The sequence below is a fragment of the Morone saxatilis genome, unplaced genomic scaffold (assembly GCF_004916995.1).
Source record: "Morone saxatilis isolate NCDOM2014 unplaced genomic scaffold, NCSU_SB_2.0 Contig24, whole genome shotgun sequence".
NCBI classification, from domain to species: Eukaryota; Metazoa; Chordata; class Actinopteri; family Moronidae; genus Morone; species Morone saxatilis.
The window spans coordinates 8,391,765-8,402,864 of record NW_023339807.1 but is presented as its reverse complement, the minus strand read 5'-3'; the positions used below and the strand labels follow the sequence as shown (position 1 = coordinate 8,402,864).

The 11,100-nt window shown below is 39.4% G+C and overlaps 1 protein-coding gene across 1 annotated transcript in view; it reads left to right on the top strand.

The window, feature by feature from the left end:
• Nucleotides 1-11,044, top strand: part of washc5 (WASH complex subunit 5) — a 13,108-nt gene extending 2,064 nt beyond the window's left edge. Inside the window, exons 6-29 of the mRNA XM_035672737.1 lie at nt 462-654; nt 813-965; nt 1,162-1,275; nt 1,759-1,930; nt 2,124-2,251; nt 2,570-2,699; nt 3,061-3,173; nt 3,856-4,022; nt 4,842-4,917; nt 5,252-5,362; nt 5,789-5,929; nt 6,551-6,631; nt 6,754-6,855; nt 7,038-7,217; nt 7,382-7,506; nt 7,604-7,766; nt 7,947-8,049; nt 8,133-8,212; nt 8,353-8,456; nt 8,673-8,802; nt 8,928-9,024; nt 9,858-10,011; nt 10,170-10,257; nt 10,560-11,044. Of these exons, the coding sequence (XP_035528630.1) occupies nt 462-654; nt 813-965; nt 1,162-1,275; nt 1,759-1,930; nt 2,124-2,251; nt 2,570-2,699; nt 3,061-3,173; nt 3,856-4,022; nt 4,842-4,917; nt 5,252-5,362; nt 5,789-5,929; nt 6,551-6,631; nt 6,754-6,855; nt 7,038-7,217; nt 7,382-7,506; nt 7,604-7,766; nt 7,947-8,049; nt 8,133-8,212; nt 8,353-8,456; nt 8,673-8,802; nt 8,928-9,024; nt 9,858-10,011; nt 10,170-10,257; nt 10,560-10,616 (2,962 nt within the window). The 3' untranslated portion in view covers nt 10,617-11,044. The remainder of the gene's footprint in view (nt 1-461; nt 655-812; nt 966-1,161; nt 1,276-1,758; nt 1,931-2,123; nt 2,252-2,569; nt 2,700-3,060; nt 3,174-3,855; nt 4,023-4,841; nt 4,918-5,251; nt 5,363-5,788; nt 5,930-6,550; nt 6,632-6,753; nt 6,856-7,037; nt 7,218-7,381; nt 7,507-7,603; nt 7,767-7,946; nt 8,050-8,132; nt 8,213-8,352; nt 8,457-8,672; nt 8,803-8,927; nt 9,025-9,857; nt 10,012-10,169; nt 10,258-10,559) is intronic.
• The last annotated feature ends 56 nt before the right edge of the window (nt 11,045-11,100 follow it).

Below are 11,100 nucleotides of genomic sequence, written 5' to 3'. Positions count from 1 at the left end.
ACACACACACACACATTCTCTCACTGACTCACACGCTCAATATGCTCAGTTCACTTGTTAGCCATTGAGCTTGCTCACAGCAAATATGAGTCACTTTACTCATACGTGCATTCGTTTAAAATATTTGAGAATGACCCTTATATTTGGTGTTATCTCTCATTATGCCCTTCAGTCGTTATGTTACATTAAAATATGAATTTATTTACAAATATAATGCCAGCATGTTTGTATTTGAATGACATACGAACATCTTGTTAATCAGTAGATGTGTGTTATCTGTAATGCCAGAGAAATGCACACATGCATTAAGGATACACATGCCGAATTGATCATTTTAATCCTTTATAGCATGATTCTTCTAATAGCAAAATATGCTTTTCCAGTGTTAATCCCAAGAAGTGACACCTGACTTTTTTTCATCACTTGCCTCAGTCTTGAAATCGTTTCCCATTTCCCTTCAGTGCTGCCCGTTCATCAGCCGACTCCAACCTGGATGACATCTGCAAGCTCCTGCGCAGTACCGGTTACTCCAGTCAGCCTGGAGCCAAACGACCAGCCAACTACCCTGAGAGCTACTTCCACAGAGTTCCCATTAGTACCCCTTTTATTAGCATGGTCATTGGGAGGCTGCGCTCCGACGACATATACAACCAAGTACGAAACATTTGATTAAACATAAATTTGAACTTTTAATAAACCAAAATGAGCTCTTTGTGAGAGCTTTTATGAGGCTGTTACAACTTGAGTGGGTATAGATTGTGTCAACTCTCACGGCCTGGACCAAAAATCACATTTCTCTTCCTGTCCACCAGGTGTCTGCGTACCCTCTACCAGAGCATCGTAGCACAGCGCTGGCTAACCAGGCAGCCATGCTGTATGTCTGCCTCTACTTCAGCCCCTCTATACTGCACACCCAGCAGGCCAAGATGAGGGAGATAGTGGACAAGTACTTCCCTGACAACTGGGTAAGACATGTGTTATACATTACGATAGTTCATTGGACGTCCTGTACGATTAATCTGCATTGATAGTGTCACGCCGGTAGATAAGAAATGAATGTAAACAACTCATGAAATGTTATGGCATGCACTTTATCTTGCTTTGTCTCCGTTTTTTTTATTATGAATGTTGTACTGAAGTGATTGTGTTGTCTGTCTGCAGGTTATCAGTATCTACATGGGGATCACAGTAAACCTGGTGGAGGCCTGGGAACCATACAAAGCTGCCAAGACTGCTCTCAACTACACTCTGGACTCTGCTAACATCAAAGAGCAGGTATTATACATTTTGAATTGGCTTCAATGTCACACAGCCTCCAGCGTTGTCAATTTACAGTTCTTCAGTGTGGCACGCTATTGTATGCAGATACTGATAACTGTGTCTGCAGAATTTGTAAGTCATCCAATGTGACTGCGCAGAATCTAATTGACACACGGGGCATTAATCAAATCAGTGACTTTAGAAAGACATTTCAACTTCAAAGTTGTTCTGAAAAGTTTGTTAAAAAGATGGTGAGTGAACATGAGCTCAAATTAAAGTAAGGGTAACAAAGATGCACATGAGTTATATTCAGAAGAATTCTGCACTCCACAGCAGGAGGAGACAACTGAACAATCCCTTGTTAGTGTGTCATCTGCAAACATTCCCTTGTTTCCTAATGGCCACTAGCTGGAGCGAATAAATGAATAAATTATTTTCCAAGATGAAAGATACTTTTAACCATATCCCTCCCAACCACCATGGTCACTGTGTATTTAGGCCACTCGATATGCAGCTGGCATGGAGAGCCTGAGGCCTCAGGTGCAGCAGCTGCTGAAGGAAGGATTCCTCAGAGAGGAGATCATCCTGGACAACATTCCCAAACTACTCAACTGTCTGAGAGACTGCAATGTTGCTATCCGCTGGCTGATGCTGCACTCTGCAGAGTCAGGTGAGGATATTGGGCAGGTTTTTCTTTTAAGGCCACAGTGTAGCTTGGAGAAGAACAGATAATGTCTCTCTTGTGATGTTTTTTTTTTCTCTAAGGAGCCCCACACTTCCAAATTCATGACTTTACCTTTATATGATGTAAATAAAACTAAGTTTTTAATTTTTGTTTACTCAAATTAGTGATTTTCTTACAGCCTATGATCCGAACAACAAGCGACTGCGTCAGATCAAAGAGCAAGTGCTCAACGACTCCAAGTACAACCGTAAGATCCTGTTCCAGCTCTTGCTAGACACTGCTCAGTTTGAGTTCACACTCAAAGAGGTGAGAGTCTCTCTTCAATACTTGATAATGTGAGTGATGACTGGGAAAATATGGACAAAAACAAGCAACATACTGGACTTATCTCTTTTGTAGACAGAGTGAAAGTGTAAAATGAATGCTAGAATAATTCTAAAGCGATCCAGCCAACTGTGTTACTCGTTAGGTGTGTCCCCTCTGTCGTCTATTAGCAGGTAGTGAGACAGCATATGGCCAGCCACTCTATCACTAGGAGAGGACACAAATTTAATGTTCTCATTACACATCTCATCTGACTAATGCTTCCTCATCGACTCCGCATCTGTGCTGTCCCTCTTCCAGATGTTCAAGCAGATGTTGTCAGAGAAGCAGATCAAATGGGAGAGCTATAAGAAGGAGGGATCAGAGAGAATGACTGAGCTGGCCGAAGTCTTCTCTGGCGTCAAACCTCTTACCAGGGTGGAGAAAAATGGTGAGTTACGCTGTTGGGGTGGAAAAGGTGAAGGATTACACACACAGTAAAGAACTGGTACTGACTAAAAGGAGCCCCAGCCATGCAGTGTTTCATGCTTTGAATGCCAGGGATTATTTCAGTGTCAACACAAATGATTTAATGAGTTTTAAGCTTGGAGCGGTTCAGAGAAAAGTGGTGAGGCAAGGGAAAAACGCATCAAGGACACACATGCAGGGGGAGGCAAATTACAATTACATCAGTCATTCTTACTTCTGTTACTGTGACTATAGCTCCAGTAGCGAGACCCATTTTTCTTAACCACTGCTTTGATAACATTATCTCTCCACTTGTACTACAACACCTCTATTGCTCCTCACAGAGAACTTACAGGCCTGGTTCAGAGAAATCTCAAAGCAGATTGAGTCTTTGAACTATGAGGACTCCACAGCTGCTGGGAGGAAGACAGTTCAGCTCATACAGGCTCTTGTTGAGGTGAGCAAGACAATGATGATTTCATTTAAATGTTATCAAAATCGCAATATGGGGCAAGTGCAGATCGCAGATCCAGAACACTTGATTTTTTGATTTGCTAAATTTTCATGGGTGTCTTTTGACCTAAGAGTTGAAATTTGATAACATTATTTGAATATTTTTATACTGTTTTGCAGATGCAGAGGTACTTTGCCTTAGCTTAATACATATACCAAATAAAGGAATGAATGAATGGAAACGGTGGTGAAACAAAAAGACAAAATTAACTGCTATGACATACATAGGAATAGAGACATATCAGGCTGTTTTGTAGAAATGTCTTGTTGCCTCAGTGGATTGTAAAACCTTCATTTTCTCCTGTCAATCCTGCCATGGTCTATTGTAAAACAAGAAATGGAACAAATATGATTTTCAAAAACTGCAAACACTGGGTTATGTTTATTTACATAGCCACAGATAACTGTTTACACAATTAGCTAGTCAATGGGTACAGTCTTCTGTGCCAGCACCAAATTATCCTCATGAGCCAGAAATTTAATGAATGCCAATGGAGAATTGTTTTTTAAACATCAAGAAAATGGGCGACTGCCTGCAATCCTTGGAGACAGATTTGTGTTTGCAGTGTTGTTGTTTTCAGTACAGATATGTGTGTCTATAAAAAAGATTTTCTCTTTGCTTTCAGGTCCAGGAGTTCCACCAGTTGGAGTCTAACCTGCAGGTCTGTCAGTTCCTGGCTGACACCAGGAAGTTCCTGCACCAAATGATCCGCACCATCAATATCAAAGAAGAAGTCCTCATTACCATGCAGATAGTTGGAGACTTGTCCTACGCATGGCAGATAATTGACAGGTACTGATAATCATTAAAGCCATTAAAACACTAGTAAAAAAGAAAATGGTAAAGTAACCATGAATAAAGCGAAAATTAATCTTTCATAAAGCTTTGATGCTACACAGTTCAGTTAAATGTCATATTAATAACTGATTTTCTGGCATATGTGATTCCATTGTAGTCATTATTTCCTCTTAGAAACCCCCTTTAGTAGTGCCTCCATGCAGGTAGTGACAGATCACATGGTCAGCCAGAGACAGAGTCTGTTCTGCTCTTTATCTGCTCATTTCAAAGAGAGCAAAATGCTGATGAAGGGGCCCAAAATGTTGCATTTTTTTCACTGCAGTGCTAGCGAGTAAAATTAAATACTTATTGTAAAAGTTTACATCAACAAAACTCATGTCTCCTAATATCCATAGTTTTGGATCCTGCCAAATTTGAGATCCTATTGTCTTCGAGGTTAATGCAATACTATGTTTCCAAAATTCTTCCATAACTGGGCATGTCCAAAGCATATGTAGGAGATTACATTTTATCATTTTACATCTCTGACACATGGTACAAATGTTGCTGTCCATTTTATGTAACCTAACGTGAGTGTAATATGTTCTGTGGAGTACATTATTTGCCTATGTTTTGTGGAAATGAATGCAGTTAATTTGCCAGTAACGATACTATATATTACGTTAATCAAATGTTAATCCTCTAGTTATTGTACATCGTATAGGTAAACTTCAAAAGAAGTTTCTTTTATAATATCTGGGGAAATGTCTTTGGAGTTTTATTTAACCCACTGTCTAGTTTGAAGTTCCAGTTTTTTTCTGTCTTACTCTGCAGCTTCACATCAATAATGCAGGAGAGCATCAGAGTCAACCCGTCCATGGTTACCAAACTGAGAGCTACATTTCTGAAGGTGAGGACTATCAAAACAAATGCACACATGCTCACACATAAAGAAATAATAGCAATAAATTATTGCAGTAACTCAGAGTTGCCATGGGTCTGGAATGTAATAGAAATAAAAAAATAAAAAAATCAAGACCTTGAAAGTTCTTGGATTTACTGAGCAATGAAAAGTGCTTGGATACAGCCTACTATAATCTCTGAACTTGAACTTTATGCACCCCATCATCTCAAAATTCACCTATGATACAAAAGAGTGGCAACCCTGATAACTCTGCCTTGATTGGAATAATTATTAAATGTGATGTTGATTCTTTTGTGTGTGTGTGTGTGTGTGTAACCAGCTGGCATCTGCATTGGACCTTCCGTTGCTGCGTATCAACCAGGCCAACAGTGCCGACCTGCTGAGTGTCTCACAGTTCTACTCTGGAGAGTTGGTGGCTTACGTCAGAAAGGTACATTGTGTAATGTCATGTTTTCACCAATGATCTTACAAAAGAAGCTGCTGTATCTAAAAGTGTTTAACAGAGAGGACACTTTCTGTGACATTTCCTGTGGCAATGAACACGGTTTTAAAATGGTTTCTCAACTTTAACACATGAACTCTGCATGCTGTAAATTATGGTTCAGTAACAGCTGCAGTCGTGATTAATGCCTCTACAACCATCTGTTTGGTAGATTTCTCCAAAAACAGCTACTTAGTGGATGTGTACCTTAAGATGCTATTACCTTCTGGTTTCATCAGCCACATGCTGTGTTACTTTATGCCAGTGGATTTGCTCCTCCCAGCTGTACACATGATATTTCATCTGCAGCATTGTGTACCAAACATACATGAGATTCATGTACTCAGTTTGAGTATTTTATCTTCTTGTTTCCAGGTGCTGCAGATCATCCCAGAGAGCATGTTCACCTCTCTGGCCAAGATCATCAAGCTTCAGATCCATGACATCATGGAGGTGCCCACAAGGCTAGATAAGGACAAGCTAAAGGACTACTCCCAGCTCGGGGCTCGCTATGAAGTAAAACAACTGTTGTGTTTCTGAAACAGTCACACTTTGTAATGTGCATGTAGCTTTTGGAGTATTGTTCTGAATGTCACTGAAGTAATGAAATGGATATCAAAAGAAATCAAAAGCAGAAAGAGAGGCTTCAAGTTGGTCTGTTTTGATGTTGACTCATCTGCTGTGTGTAAGTGTGAGGCAATCATACTGGCTGGCATTTCTGAACGTTTTTCAATCTCGCAAGCAGCTTTTGATGTGAAATATAAATTAGAAAAAAAGGCTCAATATGGAAATAGATTGTGCAGGCAAAGACTTACTTCAATTACATTAATTAGAACTTGTCAGGCTGATATTGAAATTGCATATTTTGAAATGCAGTCAAGTGCCCTGGAATTAAATATGAGTGTTTTAGAGTTTAACTTTTGATTTTATTTTCAATTTTAAACTTAAAAACAAAACAGCATGGCACATATCTGTTTATACTGTTCAAGTACGACGTCTGCTGGCATTCATCTCTTTTTATAAAAACTGAAATAGAATATTCTTAGCTTATCATTATACTTTGTCATTGGCCTGATTTAATTTAATGTTCCCTGGATTCTGTCTGTCATTTGCCTAAACATGCTTCTATGATTACAGGTGGCTAAACTCACCCATGACATCTCCATCTTCACCGAGGGGATCCTGATGATGAAGACCACTCTAGTTGGGATCATTAAGGTAGATGATGTGAAACAGTTATTTGGACTTTTCTACCTTTACTTTTAACATGATGATGATAGACTATTAAAACGTCCTTCCTTTAGTGGATTATACTTTATTAACACAGTGCAATGTTTTAGGTGGATCCTAAGCAACTACTGGAGGATGGCATCAGGAAGGAGTTGGTGAAGAGGGTAGCTTATGCTCTGCACAAGGGACTGATCTTCAACCCCAAGGCTAAGGTCAGATTTCAGATCGGCTGTGTGTTGATCGCTGCATATTTTTATATTTATATTATTTAAGGATAAAAACAATTTATCTTTTTATTGACTATATATAATGCCTTTGAAAAAAAATATGATCAAGGATAACAGTAGTGAAAAAGGAAAAGATTAGACTAAACAACAATCTTCCACTATGTTAGCTGAGTGAGCTGATGCCCAAGTTGAAGGACATGGCGGCCACCATGGATGGGTTCTACAGGTCGTTTGAGTACATCCAGGACTACGTCAGCATTTATGGCCTTAAAATCTGGCAGGAGGAAGTATCCCGCATCATCAACTACAATGTGGAACAGGAATGCAATAGCTTCCTCAGGGCAAAGGTCTGGCTCAACGCAGTAGCGTGATTTTTGCTGTTTCTGATCACATCCCTGAATATTGCACTGACATTAGTTCATCCTTCTTTAATCAATACAAGATGCTCTGGTTGTTTGCCTATGTCAGTCACAGGAGTTGATTGATTGGTTCTTTCCTTGCTTCCAATCAGATCCAGGACTGGCAGAGTGTGCACCAGTCCACCCACATCCCCATCCCAAAGTTTCCCTCTGTGGATGAGTCTGCTACCTTCATTGGTCGTCTCTGCAGAGAGATCCTACGAATCACTGATCCCAAGTATGTTATTGAAATCTTTGAAATTTGGTCATATCTGTAGATGCTGAATTTTGCAGTATTTAGAAGCTTCCCTGACAAACATGGGTCCTTTCTACAGGGTGACGTGCTACATCGACCAGTTGAACACCTGGTACGACCTAAAGAGCCACCAGGAGGTCACCAACAACAGGCTGTTCTCTGAGATCCAGAACACCCTGGGTACATTTGGCCTTAATGGACTAGACCGCCTGCTCTGCTTCATGATAGTAAAGGAACTTCAGGTAATTAGTGAACAAAAGGGTCTCAGGCTGTGCAACAAAGCTACCACCAGGCTCTTACTGAAATAAACAGGTGACACATTAGTGCTTCCAGGTCTGTAAGGGCTTTTATGGTCTATTCAGTGCATCTGGTATGCACACCTGAATATATTTGCACTGTTAGCAACCTGTTTTTCCCATCAGAACTTCCTGACAATGATTCAGAAGACCATCCTGAGGGACAAAGCTGTGGTGGATGTTTTTAAAGCCATGCTGGGTGCTGTCAACCCAGTCCAGGGCATTGTGGGTAGGTAATTATTTAGGAACTCTTACAACCTGACAGGATCTTTTTATTCCTTGTGAAAAATCTATTTGTTTTTTCTGCAACAGCTAATGCTAGCAAAGTGTACGCTAATGCTGTGGCCAAAACTCAGAAGATCTGGGGTGCATATCTGGAGGCCATCATGAAGGTATTTGACATTCTCTAATGTTGTGAATAGAAAATAATAATAACTTGATGTTCATGCAACGTGCTTTATTTGAAGATGAAACGTGAGCTCAAATTGTGTTTAAAATCTTTAATCCTTATGTTACACTGCGTTTGATGTAGGTGGGTCAGATGCAGATTCTCAGACAGCAGATTGCTAATGAGCTGAACTACTCCTGCAAGTTTGACTCCAAACACCTGGCTGCTGCCCTGGAAAACCTGAACAAGTCAGTCCAGTCTCGCCACCTCAAAGCATACTGTACCACTTACATCTGTTGTATTTTGTATTTATTTTATTGTATTTATTTCTGTATCATGAAGAGATACTCATAGGTGCTGTATGTTGCCTTTAGACTCATGACATATGTAGGTAATACAGTATATACATATTTAATTACTATCATTTATTTTGCTAGTTTCAACTCTTATTGCAACCTTTCCAGGTCTCTGCTGGCTGACATTGAAGCTCACTACCAGGATCCATCCCTGCCCTACCCTAAAGAGGACAACACTCTTCTGTATGACATCACTGCCCACCTGGAGGCTGCCGGCATTCACAATCCACTCAACAAGGTCTGGAGATAATGTTGGACAAATAATAAGTCATATTTACAAACTTTCTGGTTTTTTTTGTTCTATGTGCTTAGACATTGCAGAATATGTTTTGACCATTTCCCTTCCGTTTATGGTTGTCACAGATCTACATCACCACAAAGCGCCTACCTTACTTCCCGATCATCAACTTCCTGTTTATTATTGCTCAGCTGCCTAAAGTTCAGTACAGCAAAAACCAAGGCAAGTTGTTTTCAGTTTACTATATTACATCACTCATTGTACTGTTGTTGATGAAATTAACTTTTTTCCCACAACTGTCCTGAATTTAATGAAATCCCATCATAAAAAAGTTTAATAACTTTGTCTCTGCAACTGGCTTCACTTCACGTGCTCTGGTCTGCCATGGAAGTTGTTTCCTGCAAATTGATATTACTCTAGGTGTTTGTCCACAATCGGTTTTCATAATTATTTTAGTTATTAGTTGAGTTAGTGTTTCTTGTTTATTTATAACTATATTACATCAATAAATGCGTCACTGAAAACTGCAGTGTAAATTCAGATCTGTTTCTGATACCTGGAACACAGCGATGGAAATTTACATAAACACACTTATTGTTATTTAGACAAATAGTCACAAACCGTTTACATATAGGCTAAGCTATAGGAACGCCCTAATTCAGACATCCGGAGCGAAAGAGTGAGAGGGAAGGTTAAACAAACTGTTTGCATATTTAAAGGCTATAGGATCACCCTAATCCAGAGATTAGAGTGAGAGAAAAACTGAAAAGAAAGTCACCAAGTTGGCAACAATGGTCTCTCTCTGTGATTAATTTTGTGTGTAAGGATAGAGCTTGTATCACTTCACAATTTTTAATTTGAACACAATTAAAAGCGTACATATTCATGACACATAAAAGTAATCATTTGTAGGAAGTCACTTTTTGGATCACGATGGTTTAACTGATGTGACCACAACAGATTCTTGGTATTCCGTAAGTATACCAGACTTACTGATATGTAAGGCTGCATCCACATGTAAGTAACCACACAGCTGATGTCTTGTGTTTTTCCAGGAATGACGTGCAGGAAAGCCACAGACCCAGTTGACTGGCCTCCTCTAGTGCTCGGCCTGCTCACCCTGCTCAAGCAGTTCCACTCCAGATACACACACCAGTTCATGGCTCTCATTGGTCAGTTCATCCGCTCTATCATGGAGCAGTGCACAAGGTAACAAATGAGACTTGACTACTTACTTGACTGCAATAGTACCAGTAGTGGTAGTACCACTTTCTTTTATGTAGTTTTTAGTATAGATATTGTTTCCCGTATTGTTTGGTTGATCTGATCCTGTTATGGCTTTATCAACTCATTTGATCCCATCGTAGTCAGAAGATCCCTGACATGCCTTCTGATGTGGTGGGGGCTCTGATGTTCCTAGAGGACTATGTGAGGTTCACAAAACTGTCACGCAAGGTAGGACAACTTTGATCTTAGTAAGCTGCTTATAATGTAAAAACTTGTCAAAAATGTGGCAAATGACAACAATTTACATGGACCGGAGCTTTGATTTCTAATGATTCTACCCTAATATGTTTAGTTGCTGTATTCTTATACAGATGTAATACCTTTCTGCTGTAAGAAATAGTTAACCATACAGCACCATGGCCTGAATGAGACACAACTATAGATATTTTTAAGCACTATGTCTTGCATTTTACTGTATGTAATGTGGGATACTAACTTGTATTTCTCTTTTTTTTCTCTGTATTTTCAAGGTGGCTGAAGCCCATGTGCCCAGTTTCATTTTTGACGAGTTCAGAACAATACTGTGAAGATCTGGATAAAGCATTAGAAAATTATACTTTTGTTAGGCTTTTTTCACTGCAGACATTTTATCTTGTTATATTGGGAGAAGGACAGGTGCTTGCTTTGTTTATTTCAACTGTTCCAGTAAGCCATGTCAGTGTGTGACAGTAATCTAGGATCCACAATTCCAGGACCCTGGACGCGAAGCGGCTAAATGGAGTTTTGCCTTCATTCATTTTATGATTTAAAGCTGCGCTTCAGTGTCTTTCATGAAAAAAGCCTATTGAATAGTTTACTTACACATTTCATTGACCATTAATGTCTTAATGCACTAATAATAGATTGTACATAGATAATAAAATTAAATTGCCTATGAGTTAACTTGCCAACTTTGTATATTGTCATTTTGTGCCATTGCCTAATGAATTTCATTAATAAAAATGATTGTTCATAACATGTTGTTTTGTTTCCCTTCAGTTAATAGTTGTCTCTTCTGGTCAAGGCTTTTAC